Here is a 26,013-nt window from a genome sequence, read left to right on the forward strand (position 1 = left end):
GCTAACCAAGATCATGCAACAGTCTCTTGACACAGGGGTTGTACCGACAGACTGGAAAATAGCAAACGTAATACCGATCCACAAAAAGGGAGACAAAACCGAACCAGGTAACTACAGACCAATAAGCCTGACTTCTATTATATGTAAACTTATGGAAACTATAATAAGATCCAAAATGGAAAATTACCTATATGGTAACAATATCCTGGGAGACAGCCAGCATGGTTTTAGGAAAGGGAGATCATGTCTAACTAACCTACTTGACTTTTTTGAGGATGCAACATTGGAAATGGATAACTGCAAAGCATACGACATGGTTTATTTAGATTTCCAGAAAGCTTTTACAAAGTCCCGCATAAAAGATTAATTCTGAAACTGAACGCAGTAGGGATTCAAGGAAATGCATGCACATGGATTAGGGAGTGGTTAACAGGTAGAAAACAGAAAGTACTGATTAGAGGAGAAACCTCGAAATGGAGCGAGGTAACCAGTGGTGTACCACAGGGATCAGTATTAGGTCCTCTGCTATTCCTAATCTACATTAATGATTTAGACTCTGATATAGTAAGCAAACTCGTTAAATTTGCAGACGACACAAAAATGGGAGGAGTGGCAAACACTGTTGAAGCAGCAAAGGTCATTCAAAATGATCTAGACAGCATTCAAAATTGGGCAGACACATGGAAAATGAAATTTAATAGAGAAAAGTGTAAAGTATTGCATGCGGGCAATAAAAATGTGCATTATAAATATCATATGGGAGATAGTGAAATTGAAGAAGGGAACTATGAAAAAGACCTAGGAGTTTATGTTGACTCAGAAATGTCTTCATCTAGACAATGTGGGGAAGCTATAAAAAAGGCTAACAAGATGCTTGGATATATTGTGAGAAGTGTTGAATTTAAATCAAGGGAAGTAATGTTAAAACTCTACAATGCATTAGTAAGACCTCACCTATAATATTGTGTTCAGTTCTGGTCACCTCGTTACAAAAAGGATATTGCTGCTCTAGAAAGAGTGCAAAGAAGAGCGACCAGAATTATCCCGGGTTTAAAAGGCATGTCGTATGCAGACAGGCTAAAAGAATTGAATCTATTCAGTCTTGAACAAAGAAGACTACGCGGCGATCTGATTCAAACATTCAAAATCCTAAAAGGTATAGACAATGTCAAACCGGGGGACTTCTTTGACTTGAAAAAAGAAAAAAGCACCAGGGGTCATAAATGGAGATTAGATAAAGGGGCATTCAGAACAGAAAATAGGAGGCACTTTTTTACACAGAGAATTGTGAGGTTCTGGAACCAACTCCCCAGTAATGTTGTTGAAGCTGACACCCTGGGATCCTTCAAGAAGCTGCTTGATGAGATTCTGGGATCAATAAGCTACTAACAACCAAACGAGCAAGATGGGCTGAATGGCCTCCTCTCGTTTGTAAACTTTCTTATGTTCTTATGTTCTTAACTGTTATTTTGGGGGTTTTATTTGTTGTTGTTTTTACTAAAAGGCAACAATATACCAATCATCTTTGTGAAGAAATTGTGAAAGAGCAGGCAGTCAACTAATTGGTGGGTTATTAGATATTTTTGCAGAGTTAAAAATAATATTGTCGTTTCAGAATTGTTTTCAATGAACAATCCAAAGTCATGCAAACACAAAAAAGCTATGTTTATAGAAAACAAATATTCAGCAGTTAATAAAATATACTTTTCTGAAAACTTTGTGGAAACAAGATGCATGATTCGAATTTAAAAGGAGCTTGTGAGCACGCCGCTTTGTAGCCTGTCAATTACTTTATTCCTTCTTGTGCTGACAAATGGTTCACGACTGAACTATTGGTGTTGGAGAAAATGAAATGGAGACCGCAGCTGCACCTCAGCGTTTTAATTTCTCTCCTGAAGGATTTGCTGAAAATGCAGTAAATGAATGGGTTGTATGCTGTAGAGGACTTTGCAAACAAGCAGGGCAGCAGGCTTACTGTTGGAGTTATCTGGTTACTAGAATTGAAAATTGTCCAAAAGCTCACTGCTACGTAAGGTGTCCACCAAACAATGAAGCCACCACTGATGAGCACAGCCATCTAAAAAACAAAAGAAAGACATGAGAATAAGTTAAATTAGATACTAAATTATTTTAGCAAAGTGAAGCCTCCACTCAAGAACACGTTGGGGTCTAATTTTGTGATCCAAACAGTAGCAGATTGAAATACTGCCATCCTTACAATGCGTTAATCCTGATGGAGTTTTCCCCTTCCAGGTGTTATTTATTGACCCCTGTTTAACGGTAACATGAATAAATGTCATACAAATACAGGAGGAAGAGGTGACTATTACAGCAGGTTTCATAGTGTGTCATTATTTATATTGCATCCTCTATTGTTTATCTTTAAAATATCCTGTTTAAGGCTGCCATTTGTTTCCTGAGACCAATCTTTGTTCTCATGGCATTGCCATTGTCATAAAGTAATACAGTAAAGGAAACCCAAATGTTTTTTTGTTTTTTTTTACTCAAAATGACAAAAGATGAGGCTATATTGTGTCAATAGATGTTCCATTAACCTTTAATTAATTTGTAAAATATTTGTTATAATACTTCTCCATCACTATTTCTCCATCTGACACACAGTACACATCAAATAACAATTATGTGTAGGACATTTTAAAGATGTTTAAGTCAACTTAAAAAATGAAGGGGTTAGAGGGAAAAAAAAGAAAAAAAACACTTACCAGTGTATACTTATTTTCCATATTGCGGGAATGATTGATAGTTTCACTGTTTTGAATTGCTCGATAAGCTTTGTGAAGTTTCCAGACTATTCCAGAGTAGGACACTGTGATGGCCAAGCAAGGCAATAATGTGCACAGGACAAACATGCACACGATAAACGATGATCCATTGAGAGAATTGTGATACCCAGCCCAGTCTACTGAACATGAAAGGCCAAATGGTTCCGGACCATAGTGACCCCAGCCCATCAATGGAAGCAAAGCCCAAATTGTTGCATAGAGCCAGATACAGAAAATAAAGATGAAAACGGTCCGCTTGTCAAACTTGTTGCCTAAGAGCAAGCATAAAATAAAATTCAACCAATTAGTCATTGGATTTATACAACTTAACAGGCACTCTACCTTGCACAATCATTGCCGACAACAACAATTATTTCTTGTAGCATATTACAGGGTTATTAAAGGGACCATAACTGTAGGCAATTGCTTTGAAATTAAAGGTCAGTCCTTGTTGAACAATAGCAGACACAGTGAGTGACTGTTAATTTTAGGTACAGCTGGTGCTTAATGACTATATTGCAATTACACCAAATTACCTACAAAACGTTTTAATTTAAATAGGTTGAAGCTAAGAAAAAAAAAGTAAAATTTCCATTTAACACATTATTGATTCAGTTGTTGAAGTAAAGTAATAATGTAAGACTCCTTCATGAGTTCCTGAAAGAGGAATTTTGTTCAGTAGAAGCTGGTGTCTACTCCAGTCTAAAATTACACAAATAGGCGCATTCCTGGGTATGCTGTTTACTGAGCTATTTTATTTCTTGTACAGTATAAGACCATGTGCCTGTTACTTAAAAGCCTCCACAGCTGAAGAAAAGGACAGATACAAGACGTAAGGGCTAAGATATTTATAAATATGCATTACGATACAACATTGGGGTAAATTGTGGTTGCGGTAAAATCCCATATTGAAGCCTTTTCGTGTGCCATGTCACCATACTGATTGAGATAAAGCCAGGTATCCATTTGAGAACAGTTTATTTTTAAGAGTTCAGTGGGCTCAGTCCTGTGCACCTTAAAAAGTAACCAGATGCAGTATGGATTTTGATTGTTGGGACCCGATGATTTAGTAGCACATCCTTTCAACAAGGTGTATAGTAAATTACACCACTAATGCTCATGCTAGGACTGCTGAATTCAACAGAAGTAAAAGCTGAAACACATTGCAGATTTGTAATGTCAAATTAGTACAATTCTGGATTTTCGGGATTGTCTCGTGACAGGCTCTGATGATTTATCTTTTGGGTCCTGTATAAAAAGTACATAAAATGTAACAAGAACAAGGGGCTTTTCCTGGCCTGTCAAATCATTGTAGACAAACAAACTGGCAAGTAAATGAAATGGGTAGACTTAACGAATTATTTTGTGACATTGCAAACCTTCTGTTTCAATATAAATGTTATATGTCTTGATAATTGTAGCTTGTTATGTGTTTATTATGCCGGATGACAATAGTATAATTTGACCTTCAGAGTTCTGCATTTACTAGAGCAAAGCTGCCCAATCTAAACATGATGTGCAGACCACCAGGAGGCTCTTAAATAAATAAAAAAGCCTAAATATTAGAAATACAGAATTAAATAAAACTGCTTATCAAATGGTTTACCACAATCCACTGAGAGCGTAGGATTCTGGGGATTTATAGGAGAGCGTCCACCTGCCTGTCCACGTGTTACAATGTAACAGAAGGTCCTGGCAACCTGCTGTATAGCTGTCTATTCTTTTATTTACAGACGTGACTGGGTGAAGTATCTTAAACTGTATTGTGTACATACCTGTGCATCTTGAGGTTCTTGTCAGAAAACAACGCACCACGGCCATCACTGTTAAAGTCACGATGCTCGCCACACTGAACAAAAAGCCCATTGTGCCATAATATATACAGGAGGAATCACCCCCAACCCAGGCATGATTGAAGGCAGAGGCTATTGACAGTGGATACATGCTGAGTGCCATTCCAATATCAGTCACGGCCAGATTCAGAGTCAGGAACTCAGGGGGCTTCAGTTTCGATAACCGCCTTGCAGCTGTGATGAGGACTGCTGAATTCCCCAAAATGGTAAAAGCAGCTAAAACACAAACCAAATACATATTGTATATTACAGCACCCATATCTCAGCAGTTTATAAATCTATGGTATTTAGATAGTTCCTTTACTTACTTATAGTATTTTGATAAAAAAACACAGTTCAAATTTTATTTTGCTTATTCACTAGATTGAGTCCCAGACATTACACTGTACTAGACCTTGTCTGCACCAAAACGAAAGCAACAGTTTCAATTTTCCAAATATACTGTGTTGTATTTGAAAAAAACAAAACAAATGCTTTCCATAATTAGAGAATGTAGCAGGTAAGACTGCAGGATCCAGGGGAATCCTTTTGCTATTACAGCTAATTAAGCAGTAATTGATTAATGGTTAACAATTTGAGGGGTTATATACAGTAAACTAGATGTGTTGCTGTAATTGACTCCTAAGAGAAAGAAAGAAAGAAAGAAAGAAAGAAAGAAAGAAAGAAAGAAAGTTGTATTCCTACCTCCTCAAATAGGTAAACCTGTGGCACCGCCTACTCCCAGTGTGTGTGTGTTCTTTAATTTTGTTTTATATACTTTTTGTTATTATATTTTTTGTAGATGTGTTGTTTATTGCTTTTATTGGTAATTTGTAGAGCAAGGCTGTGCAGAGAGTGCTGTGTACACAATCACATCTTGCCTGAGGTAAATGTTTATTTATTTATTTTTTGTTTTAAAGTAATTTTGGTATGTTTTGGTGTTTCACAACCTGCTTGTAAAAACCAATAATGTAATAATGTGCAGCTGCAAAGGACTAGATCTGGGTAAAAAGGAACTTAATGATGAAGCATAATGTAATTAAAGTATTGATGAGGTGCTTTATTGCTACAAATGGTGTGACAGTGACATAATAAATATAACTGTTATGCAACTAGACTTAACTAAGTTGAATTATGTTCTGAGTGATTACATTTTATTTGTTCTTCCCATAGTTGAAATACTATATACTGTATGTGCTAGGAAGCACTTTTCTAATTTTACAGGGCATGACAATCTAGCAAGGGTTTTAGCAAAGAACTTGTTTATAAGCAACGCCAGCTTTTTTGGGACTGACAATGGGAGTGATAATGGCAGACGCTGGGAGATGTAAAAGCATAATATGCAGAAATATTGCTTTCTCTATTATGACTAATATCACGTTACAATTTAGGCTGAAATATAAAAAGTATTTGTTTCCCCAGGTTATATTGCAGTATCCTGGACTGATTTTCTTACAGCAAGTTAGAACCCCCCAATACTTCCCACGATCATGCTTTATATCCAAGGCAGGTATAATCTGATTATTTATTTTTTTCACATGAAAAATTCATTTTCTGTGTTGAAGCATAGTGTCTATTTTAATGATACCCTGTCGAATAATCCTGTGTTGCATCTTACCACTAGAAATCACCTAACACTAAGCAAAAAAATTGTTTTAGCTATGAAGCCTTATTAAAGTTAAAGTTAGAAAATGCCATCCTTACAGCACATACCAGCTTCTCAAATGTCATTACTAAAGACTATATATATTTTAAAAACATTTGAACCAAATACACTTTTCTTAAAATATTCACTTACCTATTACCAAAAGAAAAATTCCAGCCCCATAGTCCACAGCAGAGGACAGTTTTGATACATACTTCACGTCCATTTCTGAAGATAGACTGCTTGTGTCCACCAATTTTTAAAACAATTTGATGTAATTTCAAAGATCAGTGTAATGCCTATTAACCTATTCCTTTCAAATCGGGAAATCTAAAAACATTGCATATGCACTAGGAAAAAAAAAATCCAAAGCTCTTTGCCTAAAAAGACACTGATTCCAAACTGTAGACACAGAACAAAAATGAGTTTGCCTCATTCATTCAGCATGTTCAATGATCCACCTTTTAATTGAACCACCTAAAGCTTTCTCCTGATTCACACTGCAGCTTAAATGAGATGTTGGGAGCTTTATTTGAGCATACACACAATAGATTGAATGTCAGGGGATCTTTAATAATGCTCAGTACCAAGGAGAACTGTATTACATAACAGCTTTTACCTCTTTCTGGATTTTTAGTAAATTACACTGAATTTTAGCTGACCTAAATAACAACAGAATGTGAACAAGTTAGTAAAGCAGTGCCATTTCTTCATATTAACTTTAAATTGCTTGATGTAATAATAATAATAATAATAATAACCCCCTTAATCCAAGCTGCCCTGTACTGTTTACCAGTATTTAATCCCCCTTTATAAAAAAAATCATAGAATGACTGAGGAACCATCCCTTTTACTTGTTTAGTATAATATGTTACAGCTGTTTTTTCCTAAATCAATTAATCAAAGCAGCTGTAGCTTCAGCACTCAGTTGAATAACGTCTTTTTACAGATTTCCCCAACATATATATTAGGTATCTAGGGAGAGCTTAATGCTGAGAAGTACTTGGAACAGCTTCCAAATCCATACAGGACTCCACAGGAAGAAAATCAAATAACTATCTGAAGAAAACAGCATATTTAGATTTTTTCTTTTTTTAAACAGCTTTAATAAGTAAATTCCTCATTTCTGAAATATAATAATTCTGCATATATTATTCAAGTGTACAGACAGCATATCTGTTGGGAGAATTAATGGATTTTCAAGATTGATGTGGTCTTTGAATTTGCCTTTCAGTGTAACAAAAGTTGCCCTTATTAAAGCAGTCAGCCATGGTGATGTGACCCATTGATCCTCTCATAAGGGAGGTAGTACAGGAGAAAGGAAGCTGCAGGGCTTTGGAAGGACCTTTCAGAAACACAAGCCCCATATCTAACTGTCAAAACTAGAGCTGTACACACATCTAGGAAAGATAACACCACTTGAAACTGCAGACCACTCCTAGTTGAATACTGTTTTGAAATATATTTTAAAAAATCCATCAAAAAAGTAAAGATTCAAACTAAGATTTCTAAAAAAAAATGTATTTTTCTGTTGGTAGGCGTATACAAAATGACATAGATCTCAAGAGTTAGCAAGGGTAAAATCATTTCATTTTGTAAAATGTTTATTTCCGATTGTATTTCGTATACAACTTTAAACGTGTTTTTCATTGGATTAACATTTTTCAATTCTTCAAAAATGAGCTAAAGAAGGGTCTGCTCACTTCAGTTTTTATTCCACAAGGGAAAAGTTTCAAACCCTTAGTGACTATGTTTGATTTTCTTTCCCTGCCACGTGAAAAAAACCCATTATGCATCAAAGCAGTCTGCAGCATGGTACCTTGGGATTGGCTTTCAACAGAAATATGTATCACACAGGATACTGCCAACGCCATAACCACTGAAAACTTCTGACCAACTGGGTGGAGGGAAGGGAGGCAAATATTCACCATCCATAGGCTGCAGTGATATTAAGAATGTCCATTTCATTAGCCAAGATGGGAAAGTTGGCAATATAGTGCTGAATCCTTAAATTTATTATTATTATTATTATTTATTTCTTAGCAGACGCCCTTATCCAGGGCGACTTACAATCGTAAGCAAATACATTTCAAGTGTTACAATACAAGTAATACAATAAGAGCAAGAAATACAATAACTTTTGTTCAAGCAAAGTATAAGTGTGACAAACCACAATTCAATAATACAGCAGATAATAGTGATAGTTACATCAGGGTATGATTAAATAGTGATAGTTACATCAGGATATGATTAAATACAAAGTACTACAGGTTAAGCACTTGGCAGATTACAGTATTCTGAAGTACAGGATTAAATGCAGTAAAATAGGGGCAGATAAGAGCAAAATAAAGCACATTTACATGAAGGGTGATAGTGTCCCAGGATACAAACAGAGGAGTTCTACAGGTGCTCTTTGAAGAGGTGAGTCTTAAGGAGGCGCCGGAATGTGGTCAGGGACTGGGCAGTCCTGATAAATAATATGTGAGATCAGAGGATTTCAAATGTAGTTCTGTAGAACTAATGCCACACTACAGCACTGGAATGAAAAGAAAAAAAGGGCTGTGGCACCTTCAAACATGAGTTTTCTATTACCTTTTTTTTTTGGCCCCGACATTCAGTCCTGGTCTGTCTCTGTGTCCCGTGGGGTTCGGTTAAGACCTTAAGACTAATTTAATTTCTAACCATGGGCTGAATTCCAACCTGTCACTACAGTAAGCCTGAATAAGCCTATTTTCCAACTTTTTGCTATAAAAACTTTGTGACATAGTAGCCAGTGATATTGCTTGGATTTTAGAACAGTGATATAGGTATAATAGATATAATAGATACCAGTAATAAGAAATAAAGCCCATTTTGATAAATGCATTTTTTTATGCTCACCTTTCTGCTGCAGTTTATTTATTTTTTAATAATAATTTGACAGCCTCAGATTTATTCAGGTCACTTTTTGTAATAAAACCTTGGGTCTACACACCAATCTAGGATTGACACATAAGAAAGTTTACAAACAAGAGGCCATTCGGCCCATCTTGCTCCTTTGGTTGTTAGTAGCTTCTTGTTTGAAAATAGCTTACAGCAAAATTACCTTGTATGTTTGACATAAGCCTATCAGATACACTGTCATTATTTTATATATTACATTTCTGAATAAATAGTGGCTAGATGTGGGTGAAACATCCTTTATCAACAAGGTACTTGGTAAATTGAGCTCTCAAGTTTACTCATCTCCTGTTGTTGCCTTTAATCTGCTGTTATATATGACAAATGAAGATAAATACTAGAGTGTAATTACTCACACAAAATAGGCACGTTTCTTTATATTGCTGTGCAACTTATGGAAACGGAAGTACTTACGGGTTTGTGCCTGATTTTGATTAATGTAGATAGTATCTAGAGAAAAAACGTTTTCAACACTGGCCTTTTTTATTTTTGATATTAAGGTTTTCTACTTGTTTACATGCTATATTGTTTTAAAAAAAATAGTCAGCAACAATATGTAGAAAAGCTGGAACTTTATTTGAAATCTAGTGGTTAACAGAATACTGTATTTAATAACAGGTAAAACAAAAGGTGCAACACAATAGGTGTCACAGAACATCTTCTATCACTTACTCTTAGCATGGCCAAAATAAGTGTTTCACTATAAAAGATAGCTGTCCATGACGAGCAGTGAATTTAACAAAAGCTCATTAGAGACAACAGCAGGGGAAATAATCAAAACTCAATACTGGAGCAACAACACAAAGCATCAAGGCGTATTTGCATGTTATGCTAATTATGTTTCAGATGGATTTGCTTGTGGCGATTAAGGTGGCTTGGGGTTCGAAATGTAGTTTTACACTCAGAACACCTGTATGGTTTCTCTCCAGTGTGAGTTCTAATGTGCACCTTGAGATTGTAAGAACTGGACGTGGAATAGTCACACTGATCACAGCTGAATATTTGCTTGAGCTCCAAATGACTCCTTGCGTGGCGACCAAGATGCCGCATACTAGGAAACAAAGCTTTACACTGTTTACATTTAAATTGTTCTTCAACTTTACTGGTTAAATGCACAAGCTTATGGCGATTTAGTTGGCTCAAGGTACGAAATGAATAATCACACTCTTCACAGTGGTATGGTTTCTCACCTGTGTGGATTCTGGAGTGACACTGTAGGTTGTAAGAATTGTTAGAGAAATATTCACACTGATCACACTTGAACCGTGCACCTACATCTAAACGCTGCTTCTTGTGAAGGCTGAGACTGTTTAGGCCAGTGCTTGTATGGGGTACTGTATGAGCTTGGAGGCTGCTCTCCTTGCGCTCTGTGTAATCACAGTCATTACATGATTTATGACAGGTTTGACAAGCAGAAGCACACTGGCCACACTTGTACAGTTTTATATCTGTGTGGATCCTTACATGTATCTTCAGAGCTTTTTTTCGATTAGTTGCATAGTCACATAGCTTGCAGATATAAGACTTGGAGTCACAGTGTGTCAGTATTGGATGTTTAATCTTCCTGCTAAACACAGACTGGCACATGACACAACTACATGCTTCTGTAGTTTTCGATTTTGGAACATTCAGAATGTCTTTGTCATTTATCTTTGTATCTGGTCTCTTTTCCCACTTCAATTCTTTCCTCCTGGCGCTTTTGATGGCACGGGTTACATTCTTCACGGAAACTAATAAAAAAAGAAAAACAGATAAATAAATGACACAACATACATTAGTATACAATGAATATATGAAGTTGCATGCTGAAATTATTAATTCTAAGTTATAGAAGCAGCGACAAAACTTATAAAGCTGGCTTTATATCACAGTGTCATTCATCAATGTAAAGCAGCAACAGTAAAACATAATACAGACGAAGGAGGGATGCAGAGTTATGTGGAGTTGCAAGAGAAATCATAGCAGATTAAATACTAAAACCAAGAATGTTATTGCCAAAATATTAATGTGGGACGGATTTAAAAACAAGATGTTACATTCTGGGTAAAAAACTAAATACATAAAGACTTGTTGGAAGTGGGGGCTAGGTAACAATATTGATGTCAAGCAAAAACAGTACGTGCATGCAAGCCAAAAGTACAAATGCTTAGTGCTTACTTTTTTTGGAACAAAGCTCAGACACACAATTTTCAAGTGTTTGACCTTGCTGTGTCGCTATCTGTGGATGGTCCAGTGCGACATGGTTAGTCATCGATTCCTGCTTCAATGAAAGGCTGCATTTGTGGGTTTTCTCCTTCAACACATTTGTCATAGGTGCAACGCTGGAGCTAATCAGAGATTTCTGTTTACAGTTTTCTGCTAATTTATCAGATTCAACCAGAACAGCAGTTTGCTCGTCACAGAATGGAACTGAAATCCCATTATGTAGTTTGCCTTCCACCACTCCTTTATTTCCAGCTTCCAAAATATATGAATCTGTCAAAAAAAACAAAAACAACTTGTGATCAACTTATGATAGTTGACTATTACTTATAGATAGTGGTGCAACAATTAAATCGATGCATCGATTATTGATCATCTGTCCTTAAATTTCCCCAAGCTTCGATTACATAGAAGTGAATTGATTTATCAAATTAGAACCCAGTTTGAAGTCTCCTGTTGCCAGTTTGCATTAAAACCTTGAGTGCGATTCTTTTAGTGCTATTATGGTAGATAAACAATGTCAGCGCAATGCTGGATACGCACTTTAGGCCTCTACATTCGCGTTGGATATACCCCGTGTAAAATGAGTTGAGTTGCTTCAATGGTGAGTTATGCATTTTTTTGCACTAAAAAAAGTGTCAAGAATACAGCATATGGCTCCCGAGTGGCACATCCAGTAAAGGCGCTCTATGTGGAGTGCAGGATGTGCCCTATAGTCTGGACGTCGCGAGTTCGAGTCCAGGCTATTCTTTGCCCACCGAGGACGGGAGCTTCCAGGGGGCGGTGCTCGGCGATGCCCGGGGGGAGGGAGGGTTAGGTCGGCCAGGGTGTCCTCGGCTCACCGCGCACCAGCGACCCCTGTAGTCTGGCCGTGCCTGCGGGCTTGCCTGTAAGCTGCCCAAGAGCTGCGTTGTCCTCTGACAGTGTAGCTCTTAGGTGGCTGCATGGTGAGTCCGCAGTGTGAAGAAAAGCGGTCGGCTGACGGCACACGCTTCAGAGGACAGCGTGTGTTCGTCTTCGCCCTCCCGAGTCAGCGCAGGGGTGGTAGCGATGAGCTGAGCCTAAAAATAATTGGCCATTTCCAAATTGGGGAGAAAATAATAAAAATAATTGGCAACGGCTACATTTTTATAAAAAGAATAATCATCGAAATATACTTTGCTTTTTTTGCTTTGTCGTCCATTTCTACTATTTTACCTCCAATGCTAAAAACTAGATTTTAGCAACCTAAATCAAAACAATGCAGCACTGACTTTGTCCTACCCCCTAGTTCACAGTACTGGTCACAGAAAAGCAGTACAGACCAATAGGCTGATTAAAACTTCGTTGTCATTTGAATAGTAAACAAGAACGTGAACCGCTTTGGAGATTTTTTTTTTTTTGTAAATGTTATTTGTGGACGTTTTTTTTTTTTTTTTTTTTTCTTAAGTGTAATGCACACAGGACGGCGAAGGAATAAAAAAGGTCTATCTACAGAAGGAAGATACGTAGTTTGCGTCGCTTGCGTTGTGCAGTAGTTCATTAAGGTTTCTTTTTTTTTCCTCTCCGTACTTGTTCAGTATGCATTGGCCCCTAAAAGAGATGAATTTCGCGGTGACCCCTCAATTTCCGCAAAATCGCAATATAGGTAGACCCGTACTTATAGGTTATATGCACTGCTCCAAACAGCAAACATTAAATATGGACAAAATAACACCATGAACAGGGATCAAAAGTAAAACCCGCCCACCCGCCAAACACGGGTTAATTTGGTCTGTGGCAGGTAAATTTTACATACTTATACGCCACAGTGGCGGGCACGTTTTTGTATGATTAACACTTTGAATGCCATCGGCTCTGTGCCAGTGATGTGAATTTGTGACAGACCGCTGTACCTTTAATAAACAGAAGCTGTTGGCCAAAACAAGAAACTTGAAAAAATATGTCACTGCAATAAGCACCACAATTTCTGCTTTTGATTGCTCTATTTAATATATGCTGTCATTCAAGCTGGTTTTAGCAAATCACATAATAATAATAATAATAATAATAATAATAATAATAATAATAATAAACCTTTATTTATATAGTGCAATTCATGTACAATACAATTCAAAGTGCTTTATATACAGAAAAAAAAAAAATACAATAATAAACAGTAAGAAAAGAGTAGAGTTATTAAAAACAGAAGTAACAATAAAACTCAGAATAAAACATAAAAATGTTATGGAAAAGCTATATTAAAAAGGTATGTTTTTAATCGAGATTTGAAGATTGCAATTGAAGGTGAATCTCTGATAAAAGGGAGTAAGGAGTTCCAGAGTGTGGGGGCATTAAAACAGAAAGCAGCCTCTCCCATCCTTTTACCATTCACCCTCGGAATACATAAAAGGCCAACATTTGCAGATCTCAGAGTGCGTTCAGGCTGATAAGGAATTAGCATATCATTTAGATATTGTGGAGATAGTCCATTCAGTGCTTTAAAAACTAGTAATAGGATTTTAAAATCAATTCTGTAATGCACAGGAAGCCAATGCAATGATGCCAACACAGGCATAATGTGAGCCCTTCTTTTTGTTCTAGTTAGCATTATAGCAGCAGCATTTTGCACTAGCTGTAGACGTGATATAGCATGACTTGTAAGTCCAGAGAATAAAGCATTACAGTTACCTAACCTAGAAAAAATAAAAGAATGTACTAATTTCTTTGCATCATCCAGGACAAGAATGATCTAACTTTCGCAATGTTTCTTAAATGATAGAAGGACACTCTAGTAATGTATTTTATATGTGGTTCAAAGGAAAGTGCAGAATCAAATAACCCCCAGGTTTTTCACATTAGATTTTACATTTGACTTTAGCATACCTAGATCAATATTTGTCGAGTCCATCTGTTGATTAGAGCCTAAAAGTAAGACTTCTGTCTTATCGGAATTTAACTGTAAAAAATTCGGAGACATCCAGCTTCTAATATCGGCTAGACATTTGAAAAGGACACCGATAGCTGTTGTGTCACCTGGCTTAACAGATATATAAATCTGTGTGTCATCTGCATAGCTGTGGATATTCACCCCATGTTTACGAATGACCTCCCCGAGAGGCAGCATGTATAAAGAAAATAACATGGGACCAAGAATGGAGCCCTGCGGAACACCACATGTAATATTAGCTAGTCCAGATGTAGATTCTCCTAAGGCAACAAAATACTATCTATTCATTAAATAGGATATGAACCAATTTAGGACACTACCAGAAAGGCCCACCCATTCTCTAAGATGATTAATTAAAATCTTGTGATCCACAGTATCAAAAGCAGCACTCAGATCTAAAAGGATCAGTACAGATAAACACTTATAATCTTATACTTATATGTAGATCATTTACTACTTTGACAAGTGCAGTCTCAGTGCTATGGTTAGCGCGAAATTCTGATTGAAATTTCTCGAAGATGTTATTATTTTCAAGGAAACTATTAATTTGTTTAAAAACGACTTTTTCAAGTACCTTTGCTAAAAAAGGAAGGTTTGAAATAGGTCTAAAATTACTTAGAACTGAACTATCCAGATTTGTTTTCTTAAGTAAAGGTTTCACTAAGGCTGTTTTTAAAGAAGAAGGACTCCTTCCTGATGACAAAGAGCTATTAAATATATCAAGGACATAATTGGACAGCTTACGAAACACCTCCTTCAAGAGACTTGGTATAGGATCCAAAAGACACGTAGAAGATTTAATGTGTATAACTATTTTATTTAAGTCCTGTAAGTTAATCAGAGAAAAATAATGTAATTCTGTTTCGATTGTTTTTGGTGGCACACAGAGCTCAAAATCATTTTGTGGAATTTGATCCTTTATTGTAAGTATTTTTCCATCAAAATAATTACGGAATTCTTCACACTTGATAGGTGAGGCCACAATGCAATATTCAGGTGAAGGAGATGGGTTTACTAATCTATCAATAGTTGAGAAGAGGACTCTAGCATTGGTCTTATTTTCTGCAATAAGACTGGAGAAGTAAGCACTTCTTGCTGATATTAATGCGGCATTATACTTTGATAGGCAGTGCTTTAAAATATCGTATTTTATTTTTTTAATTTTGTATCTCTCCATTTACGCTCTGCTTTGCAACAATTTCTTTTTATCTGATGTATATCATTATTCATCCAATATGAAAGTGATGTTGCTGACAACCAAACGAAACAGAGGAGGTGGTGCTTGCGCTGTGAAGTGATAGGACTAGTTTTCTGTACAGTCCGTCAGTCTCTCTCGTTTTTTAAGAATTGAGGTAAGTTTCTGATATTTACTTAATTAAATCTAAAATGATTTTTATAAACAGCTAAAAAAAATGCTTACTGCTAAATTATTTTAAGTAATGTTTACATGTTTTTTTCCCCAATTGATTTAAAATAAAGTCAAATATTAAATATGTGTGGAAAATATTTTGCTGGATAACTGATCAAGAAAATAACTTGGTAAGTTTTCAGTCTTTGTGTGAAAGGCATAGCAGGCAGCTTGTCAGATTTGAGTGCCGCGGGAAACTTGCACAGGTTCGAAACAAACCAGACATCTTGGGCTGTACTTCCTTTCTCTCCATGATTACTTTTTACAAATAAAAATGCTACCACAGAACAGCAAAAACAGTACAAAAGAAGTTGGTGAAAATGCTGAAAATTATTTTTGCTGATGAAAATAAGATCACCCTGGCAGTGTTGTCTATTTATGTCTTGAATTACTCCTTCTTGGTTATTTTTTTATTTTCAGAATGACAAAAACATACACTGCACTGCGGGCTGTTGGTCTTCTATATGCTGACCAAGTCATAGTTGATAAAGGCAAACTGAAACTCATGCAGCCTACTTCATTGCTGCTATCATGGGTTGTGCTTCCAATCTGTTTCCACCTAATTCTTCCCTATGTGTTACCTTCAGCCACTTTGTGAATCACTTATTCAATAGCTATAAGGCTTAAAACCACATTCTAAATGACTTATTCAGTAGTTTATTAAAAAAAAAAAGGTTGGGAAATGGATACACATGGCAATATGTATATAAAGAAAGCTACAGTACGTTATAGCCATACACTGGGGTGGGCTAAAAACAAAACCAAACAACAACTGCGTTTAATGTGATACTAGATAGGCTGGCTGTATGGGACGTAAAATGAAATCTGTTACTTCTCACAATTTTCAGATTTAAAATGCATCCAGAGTTCTACATTGCCTGAATCCTCAATGTGGACATCCTCACTTCAACACAGTAAGTTAACCTTTGTATATGTTTAGTGACACATACATGCAATTTATTATATTAACTGATAGACAAAGAGAAGGAGATGTGATACCTTTTATTGGACAAACTAAACTAAACAATAATAAATCACAAGCTTTCAAGACCTCACTTCAGGTGAAAGTAGGAAAGAGAGATTGAAACTGTATGCACTTGAGTGGTGTTCATTTTTAATAACTGATTTTGCCAGATGATAATAAAAACTGATTAAAAAAAAAAAAAAAAAAAAGCCCCGAACTAAACAAAAAATAAAACCTGGAAAAATCCAAGCCCTATGCACACCCCACGAAGCACAGGTTTAAATTGTTTTTTTATACAAAACAAATATCTGTGAGCAAGAAATGATAGTACTTACGTTTCTCTTCATTAACAGATATAATAGGTCCCTCCTCTCTTTCATCACCCTCCTCTGTATTTTCAGCATCACTTCCCAAGCTTGTCTGCTCAGGGGCCAGGTTAGTGTCTTTCACATGTCCCACAGTGGAATCCAGAGCACGGGAAGTATTTTCTATAATGCTGGCGAGTTTGGAGGCTTCTTTGCTGTGGTGAAGGTTGACATCCACCTTTGATTGCTCTCTCAGATTTTCTGCAGGCACAGCTTTTTCGGACCCATCATCTAAAGACATTGGTTCATCTACACTTTGGCTATCTAAAGCAATATGAAAATCACTTATAACATGCTTGCAAGGGCTGCCTTTACTCTCCCAAAATGTCTCAGATAGCGGTCTTATATCTGCATCATGCAAGAACCTTTTCCTATTCTGGGAGGCTTTCCTCAGGATTTCAGCATCAAATGACCTTTTGGCAAGGTTTATTTGTATGTTTTCTAACTGTTCCCCATATTCAGAGTGGACAGACAACTGTTTACTGTTACTACTTTTGCTGGTAGAACCATCACATTGTGGTAATTCTAAGAAAAAAATGAAAAGATTGTGATAAATTGTTACAAAGACAGTGACCAAATACTTTTGAGATCAACTTTGATTATTGACACCTGACAAAGTCACTGCCACTTGTTACAATTTAACACTAAGGCTCTTTTATATGGAACATTTTCAATGCCACTTCAAAAACTTAAAAAAATAAATAAATTGGTGCAGAGAACCTTACACTTTACTTGAAAAAAGCAATGATTAGCCTGACTTTATATTGGATAGCAATGTGCTTTCAAAACACAGTGTCTGATCTAAATACTGCCACCCTAATATTTCTACAGATTTGTATGTAGTAAAGGTTATAGGTGAGCAAATAAATCACCACTGGGAAAAACAACAAAAAACACTGAGGAGCAGCATTTAAATCTCCTACTGTTGAGGTCAATAAAATAGACCCCATATATCTGATTTAGGAAGTCTGTTTCTGTTTGATGACCAAGTAAGTGCAAGCAAACAGATATTTATTTTCTCTAGTGTCATAACTTTAAAGCTGTGTAAATTAGTCTTTTGGGGACATTTCCATTTCAAATCTCTCCCCTCACTGCTAATTTTTGGAAACATCATTATCTAATAATTTTGGATTGCATATTGGGCTTCAAACACCACATGCTCTTGAATTCAGGAGAAATTCCACTTCCACTGATCAATCCTTAATCAAAATGTACATTAGTCTGTATGTTCTAAACTCCCAAACAAAGAAATACCTGTGTTTCAGGTGGACAGGTTAATGGTTACACCAATTTATTAAGATAACCATGATACTTGGTACCCATACATAGTTCTTCATGAATTGCAATGATGTGCATAGGAGTTGATTTAATAAACGTGTTTCGCTGGACATCTCAGTTCTCATTTTGATGTCACTCACCAATTTTAGCAACTTCTAGTCATTTTCTTTACCTTCAGCCAGTGAGTCTATATCCTCTTCATCATCACTTAAAACACATATTATAACTGGAACCATGACACAGTGACCCCCTGAATAAGGAATGGAAATGTTATTGCGTTAGTACTTTGGACAAAATAAATACATCAATAATAAAATTAAAATAAACATTTACAATACAATCCATTGCCTAATTGGTTGGTAATATGTAAAATGTATTTATTTAGCATTCTTTGCAAACCCTTCTGCCTCAGATTACAACGATGGAAGTAAAAGTCCTACTGCATATTAGTTCACCCCATTCCAGGTTTTACCACAAGCATTATTTGCTACTGTGTAAAGGGGACAAGCTCAGGAGTGTCTCGTTAAACTCATAGTAAAAGCAAGAATGGATGACACTGCTATGCATTGGGAGTCTTACTTCCAACCCTGGATTGTTTTCAGTTTCAAGATCTTGGCCACAATTGCTTAGTGGTTATGCCCCCTGAGAAAGGGAAGTAACTACGGTACTATTGATTTAGCTCAATTAAATTAAGATCTGTTCTTTTAAAACACTGGAAAAAAGTATTGCCATACATAGTGTTTGACAGTCCAACGAAGATATTCAAATGATCTTCAGAATTCTTCAAGCACCAGCAATAGCAAGTCTACACTATTCATGGTATGATGTTAATTCCTCTGGTAAAAGTGGGCTTTCATGGTCTAGACCAGTGGTACTCAACTCTGGCCCCATTTTCACTTTTAATTTGTAGTTCCCAACACACTTAGGTGTAATGTAGGAAAAAAAAGTCAATACCCGTCATACAGTAAGGGAAATATAAAAGTTACCAAAGTAAGATAAAAATGTCCTTCTCCTTCTTCTTCTCCCAACATATTTTTTTCAGACCCCAGGCACTTTTATCCACACATATGGATATTACAGGACATCCAAGTTTAATGACAATTAACATGTTTTGTGAACATGGAAATATACTAGGGAACACACTTATTGTGACGTCTATATAGTAAATGATTTATTTCTGTTTTAAAATGTAACATATGACTGCAAAAATCTTTTTTTTATATAAATATCAAAAAAGGTCTGCCATGCGTGGGATTTGAAACTATACCTTTCAGTTTGCAAGCGCATTGTGTTGCTGTCAGTGCTACACAATTAGTTGAGACATTTTCATTTAAAGTAGGAGGCTAGAAATTCCATGTAGAAGGCAGGGGGGTATGGAGGTCCTCCCCCAGCGTGGGTGCAAGTGGCAAAGCCCCCCACTGAAAACGAATTTCAGGGTTTTACAGGGCTCTAAATCCTGCCAATTTAAACAGACAGATAACCAGTGTGTGTTTATGCATATTTGTATGTGCGTGTTTGTGTGTGTACTTTTTATCTGCATTTTGTGTGTAAATGTCAATATTACTTGACCAGTTTTACAGCCACTGATTATGCAGTAAAATACCTGACCAGTACATCTTGTAGCTCATAGTGATATTTTTCGTTTAATAAAGACTGAATCAGCAAAACAAAGCAGACAAAAATAAAAACAAATCCGTCATATTCATTAATTGCGCAATGCGAATACTGTTTCCTGAATTAAATGTACATGTTAGGTTTCAGATCGATCTTTTAAGTCAATGCATAAGACATTTTATAACTCACTGTATTTTGTAGACTTTGAGTGAAAAAGACATTCTTGCATAGAACACGTAGGTTGTTTGTTTGAAAAAAGTGTTATACAATGTCATCCCTCTGCTGTACAGTTATTGACTCAGGTATATGATTGTATAGTTCGGCCATCGCTTGTAAGCTCGAAACAGATTGGTCCATTCACGGTGTGCATGGAAACATAACCCTGGAAACTAAATGCCCTCAGAGAAGGAATGTTTTACTCGACTTACATACGTAATGAATTGTGGAAATTGCCACTATTTTACTGGAATAAAACAAACATTTTGAATACAATTCACTGGAAGAGCACTGGAATTTTTTTTTTTTTTTTTTTTTTTTTTTTAAGATAACTATTTTAGGCATCTCGTCTGGCAAAGTAGACAGCAATTTAGCAGGCCTCTGGATGGAAATGAAAAGGCTGAGCAGTATTTTGAAAGATGAAGTCAGCCAGCTGAGAATTCTCGGGACTTTGTTATATTTTGGAGATTTTTCAAGTCATCACTCATCTTCATCATCATTCTGAGATTCTGATCTTGAGCTCTGAAAAATGTTGGTTTCCTGTCCGTGTAACGCTCATTTTGGTCCCTATTGGCGCAAGGAAGCACGGTTCCTCTCAATACTAGTTGTTGAGAGTAACGCTATTTGTGGTCCCCACTGGACAAAAAGGAACGTACATTTTTCTGAGAATTAGCTATGCTGAAGGATAGCCTATATATTAGCCTATATAATTGGTAAAAGTAAAACATGAATAAACATTGAAATAAATGAATACATAAATCAATACATATTTTTATTTCTTTATCTATTTTTTTTTTTCACTATAGTATAAACACTGCCATTTAATACTGCATGAAATGAGAATAAATACTCAACAGTTCTTGTTCAGTTGTATTTGTGAAGATTTTTGTACATAAAGGTTGTCATACTTTCATATATTTTTACTTTCAAATTATACTACAACGTCCCAGACAATTGCTTTGTTGCAGGACTTGTTTTCTGTTCTGTTTGTCTCATCTGTCTTTTATATGTTGCATGTACTGTAAGGGGTACAGGTCACACTGCTACTTAGCATGGGAAGGGGGAGTGAGTGAATGTGTGGGGAGAATGTGTGTTGCTGTTATCGGGGGTTGAAGAGCATGGATGTGACTGGTTGATGATGAGCCGGACCGGCAGGAAACGACGAGAGGTTATATAATAAGGGGGTGCATGAGCCTGGGGACAGTCCAGCGCTGAACTTGAATGATGCGACTGAGCAAGTGTGTGAGCTGTGACCGGAGAGAATATGCAGTGAAAGTGCCAAGACTAGGGTTATTATTTTAATGCCGTGAATTCCGGCCCGACAGGAATTCTCTGTAGTTTCAAATAAAACAAACATTTTGAGAATTCAACACCATCTCCCTGAGCACTACTTCCTAAACATGAAAACATTACAATATATTAAATGAGCACATCAAGCTTATGACAGTTTGCAAAATCAGATGAAAGCTTTCTATACAAATCGGGATGTATTGTACATGCATTTTATGTGTGTAACAAACACATTTTTTATATATAAAAAATGTAGTTGATATGAATGACACTCTCATTGAACATACATCATTTTGCACACATAACTATAAATGCATTATATATATATATATATATATATATTTTTTTTTTTTAACAGATGTAGCAGGACAGGGGGGCCTGCAATATAAAAATATTTTGTTTTTTGGCAGGGACAGAGTTAAAGTCTCCCTGCCAAGGTAATTGCTTTTGTTTAATTTAATTGTTTTGTTTAATTATCACCTTCACCTGGCAATCATTAAAATTAGAGCCAGATGCAGGGTATAAGAGGGAAGTAGTCAGTCTACTCTAGACTGCTGAATAGAGGGAGACAGAAGGTGTGCTCTGTTTTCGTGCAGTCAATGTAAAAGTAAGTGGTGTGTTAAAACTGGGTGTTTGTTTATTGACAGGTAAACGGCTTAGCCGTCCTGCGTGTTAGTCAGGGACCTGTGCAAAGTTAAGTTAGGCTCTGCATGTGAGCTAGGTGTTTGTTTTGTTTTGAATTCTTTTTTTTTATTAAAGTGTGTTAGCGCTGGAAAAATCCATTTCTGTGTCCTGGGTCTGCTTTTAAAGGGGCAAAGAACCTAAGTAGAAGCAGCTTGTTTACAATATATATAAAAGCAGGATTTGAACCCTAACTAGTCATACCTTCACTCCAGTTACATAACTGCTATGCTACACAGATCTCAACCCTTTCAACAGACTAGGCTACTATTTACATTTACCCTATCCAAACAGCAATACATTGCCTCAATATAGGTTGAACAATTTTGCTTTTCCCGTAGTGTGTGTGTTTTATAAGTGAAAAAAGAAATGATATCTTAAACAAAAACACATTGGAAATGTGAAAAAACGCCAAGTTATCAAAAGTGCCCAGCCATTTAAAGTGGAGATATCAAAAACACAAGCTGAGTTAGCAGAAACAATTGGGGTAACCTTGGCCCCCATTGGTTTTACAGTTGTGCCTATTTGCTTTGTGCTGGGCAAGGTTGCCCCAATGGCTTCTTGAAACTTGGCTTGTGTTTTTGATATCTCCACTTTAAATGGCTGGGCACTTTTGATAACTTGCCGTTTTTTCACATTTCCAATGTGTTTGTATTTCAGATTAACTACATTTGGAGTAAAAACCTGGACTGGATTAGATCTCGGCCTGTGTTGAGTACCACTGGTCTAGACAAAGGGCCTCGTTCTGGTAGCGTGAGTCTCGCATAAAAAGTGCAAAAGTGAACCAGAAAAAACTCCAGCAACTAAAGAATATTACATTACAACATTCTGCATAGTAGTGAATTTGAAGAACTGTTTAGGTGACAAATGGTTTACTCATACAGTTCCTTGATTGTTACAGAATGCGTTAGTTGTGTTTGTTTATTTTGTTAGATGAACCAATGGTGGCTTAAACATTGAGTTTAAAACATATAATCCACCAAACTTACCACCCTCAGACTGAGATGCTTCATACTGCATAGTGTCCATTTTACTCTCAACCTTCCTTTCTTCCCAATTAGGAGTATGCTTTGGTCACTTTATCAGTACTGATATGCCCTTAAAAAGAACAAGATATTTTTTAAATATTTAAATGAAACAAACAAAAATTACATACAATTTGCTACAACCTATAGATTCGTAATGGCTTTAAGTGAAATCAGTTTAGTAACACCGATCAGGCCTCCACATCCCAAAACCTTTAAAAATCAGAAGCCTCTGAAAAGGACTGGGTGGGCATGTAGAGACTGAACTACTTCATTTGAGGATGTCCCTCAAAAGGTACTTCTAGGGAGTTGCTCATGCTGATGAAGTAATGCAATCTATTTTGGTGGATCGCAAAGGGCCCCACGATCCAACAGCAGTAAAGTTAACAAGACCACAATAACGTCAACTGTTCTGCACTTTTTAGACTGCAGGTCTCTTATTGCCCAATAGCCTCACACACGTATGTTGGCACACCTGTGAATCCAGATCCATGCAATTTATAGTACAGGCCACCACTTATACGTCACCAGGTCACGCATCTCCCGAGCGCAAATTCTGCGCAGCTCGCGCACCTCCTGACAGGTACTGCGCTGGAGCAGCCGCGGCTCAAAACAATAGATGAGCGATGGCTGATAAAGAAGTGTGTAGGCAACCAGATACAATCCTCACTCCATGTGCTACTGCCACCTAGTCAGGGGGTGTGAATCGCCTTCGAGTCATGTCATTAATTATCTTATGAATGATTTGTAATACAAATTAAAATGATTTGACTCTTTTTCCATAGTTATTATACGTTTCAAATATTCAGATATTTATTCTAAAGGTTTAAACATATAAAAAAAATAATAATAATGCTAAACAGTTGAAATGAACCTAAAACCGCTCTTATTTTCAGCAGGTGTCATTGGGTATTGATGAAAGGCTATCAGGGACAGGGAATAACCTGTTTTGAATTAAGGACAAGAACTCTGCTTTAATAACAGGTAGTTGAAGTGAGATATGTGACCATATGTGCAAGTATTTGAACTATTTTTGTCCCAAATCAAAATACAATACTGTCTAAAAACCCCTTTGTGAGAGGGCGGGGGAATCCTGCCCGTTATAATACTCATTAACTTGTCTCACATCACAAAACATACGTTTATATTATCTCTTTATAGCAGGGACTGTTTCTACTATACATTTTCTGATCATGCTGTAAATTATGAAGCTGGTGGAGCAAAAAGGTAACTTCATTGCATCCACTTCCTCTGCGATTAGAATTTCTCTCATCACCACCTCCATTTTGGTTCTGCTCAGAACTGTTATTCATCTACCAAAGCTGTCCCCGCTCCGTCTGCACAGACCGTGACGTTACGCGCCGTCTGCAATCTAGCCGGCAACAAAGTGTCCTGAACGCACCCAGTGAATAACTTCGTACCACTTAATTTGAACCGATGAAACATAGGGGTTAACCATACTGACGGCATATCAAATGCTTAAATGCTACATATGGGTGCATTCTTGTAGAACAAAACACATTTCTACAAGGAATTGCATTAGTTCCAGTTGAGTTTCAATAAATACTTTCTGATTTAAATACAGGCCTATGTGATAGTTTGGTATATTCAGTCTATTTAAAACAGTAGGTAGGTGTTTATTTTTTAATTGCTTCTATATAAATTTATTAGTCGAATAATCCGCTACCGAATAATAACATTTCGCTACCTACTTTCCAGGCGTGTAGCAAAGCCTCACTACTGCCTTAAAAAGTTAACTTCTACCCTTGTTATATCACTCCTTTGTCCGCCACTGATTTTTCAAAATCCTGACATTCTGTTGCTACAAAGATTAATATAAAAACGTTTTTCATATACTTACTTGAGTACTGTTTCAAACTTTCTTTTAAGCGGTGACCGAATAACATAAACAAAGTTTTACAGGAACACGCCACTAACCGTGAAAGATTACTTCCTGTTCCCCCAACACTGGGGCACGGGGCGGCGCATTTTGAGAATAGACTTTTATTTATAACAGACATCTCACGCATTAAAACTGTTAAGTAACTAACCAGATAATAAAACGAAGCCATAACATTATATTACAAAAAAAGTCAAAACTATAAACTTACGTTTAGCTCCATCAACCAAAATTAGTTCCCCCCCAAATATCTTTATAAGAAAAAACTGCATTGAAATGTTTTGAGAAAAAGCGTTCACCTTGGAGTACTGGTTTGGTCTTTGCTCTTGAAATTATGGGAGCGTTCACGGAGATTATTCTGTGCCGAATCTGACCAATTCATAGAAGACCATTGGCTAAATTGGTCAGATTCTGCACAGAATGATCTCCGTGAACGCACCTATGTACTATGCTCTTCAGACACAAACACAACCGGAGCTCGTTTCTATACTCTAAATTCAAATACGATAGGTCTTTCAACAAGTTATGAAGTTATCACCTGCTGTTTCGATCAGTTAATACCTGTTTTTATATTTCATTCGAATTCTAGTTGGTATTCTGTTTCAATACGACACGTATTTCTAGCAATTTATACCCCCGGGGGGGGGGGGGGGGGGTGTCTATGAGCAGGTAAATGTATTACATTGTTGCAATTTTGTTGGCGGGCATAGGGCTGTAATGAGTACACTTTCTTTTTATATTTTTAAATACTAAGTATTATTTGTACACTTTATTATTTTGTTTTGAGTGTCACTATATTCATTTCTGTACGTATTGTTTCTTTTCTTGGTTATCACTGATGCGTTTAATCGCACGTTTGGTATGATTAAGGCACGCTTAGATTAGATGATTGGTAGTATGACAAACGTTGATTTTAAATAGCTACATGCTGGCGTGTTTACTTGTGCTGTCTGGTTTTATTG

At 36.6% G+C, this 26,013-nt stretch overlaps 2 protein-coding genes across 5 annotated transcripts; both read right to left on the reverse strand.

Moving 5' to 3' along the window:
* Positions 1-502: 502 nt before the first annotated feature.
* On the reverse strand, positions 503-6,765 carry opn8a (opsin 8, group member a). The gene is made up of 4 exons (XM_034003345.3): positions 6,414-6,765; positions 4,559-4,852; positions 2,724-3,055; positions 503-2,077 (listed from the first exon to the last, which is right to left on the reverse strand). The coding sequence occupies exons 1-4, from the start codon at positions 6,484-6,486 to the stop codon at positions 1,787-1,789; spliced, it is 990 nt and encodes a 329-aa protein (XP_033859236.3). The 5' UTR covers positions 6,487-6,765; the 3' UTR covers positions 503-1,786.
* A 2,990-nt stretch (positions 6,766-9,755) lies between these two features.
* On the reverse strand, positions 9,756-25,428 carry LOC117402419 (zinc finger protein 493-like). 4 transcript variants are annotated; one of them, XM_059023759.1, is made up of 6 exons: positions 25,351-25,428; positions 23,116-23,224; positions 18,498-18,575; positions 17,018-17,311; positions 11,358-11,675; positions 9,756-10,930 (listed from the first exon to the last, which is right to left on the reverse strand). In XM_059023759.1, exons 2-6 carry the CDS (start codon positions 23,153-23,155, stop codon positions 10,032-10,034), a joined length of 1,629 nt encoding a protein of 542 aa, XP_058879742.1. In that variant the 5' UTR covers positions 23,156-23,224; positions 25,351-25,428; the 3' UTR covers positions 9,756-10,031. The 4 variants fall into 4 exon arrangements, with proteins under 4 accessions (XP_058879742.1, XP_058879743.1, XP_033859426.3 ...); XM_059023760.1 differs by lacking the exon at positions 25,351-25,428 and adding an exon at positions 25,263-25,323; XM_034003535.3 differs by lacking the exon at positions 25,351-25,428 and adding an exon at positions 25,013-25,119.
* Positions 25,429-26,013: the final 585 nt, after the last annotated feature.

Source organism: Acipenser ruthenus, chromosome 5 (assembly GCF_902713425.1).
Source record: "Acipenser ruthenus chromosome 5, fAciRut3.2 maternal haplotype, whole genome shotgun sequence".
In the NCBI taxonomy this organism is placed as follows: domain Eukaryota; kingdom Metazoa; phylum Chordata; class Actinopteri; order Acipenseriformes; family Acipenseridae; genus Acipenser; species Acipenser ruthenus.

Bases quoted from the DNA above. Each gene is read 5' to 3' on its own strand.
- LOC117402419 (XM_059023759.1), bottom strand. From the start codon at position 23,155: ATGGACACTATGCAGTATGAAGCATCTCAGTCTGAGGGTG. The intron at 17,312-18,497 runs GTAAAGAAAATG...ATATTGCTTTAG, and splicing joins TATAGACTCACTGGCTGAAG to ATAGCCAAAGTGTAGATGAA. The intron at 10,931-11,357 runs GTAAGCACTAAG...TTTTTTTATTAG, and splicing joins TGAGCTTTGTTCCAAAAAAA to TTTCCGTGAAGAATGTAACC.
- opn8a (XM_034003345.3), bottom strand. From the start codon at position 6,486: ATGGACGTGAAGTATGTATCAAAACTGTCCTCTGCTGTGGACTATGGG. The intron at 4,853-6,413 runs GTAAGTGAATAT...TTTGTGTTTTAG, and splicing joins AATTTTTCTTTTGGTAATAG to CTGCTTTTACCATTTTGGGG. The intron at 3,056-4,558 runs GTATGTACACAA...GCTTGCTCTTAG, and splicing joins AAGAACCTCAAGATGCACAG to GCAACAAGTTTGACAAGCGG.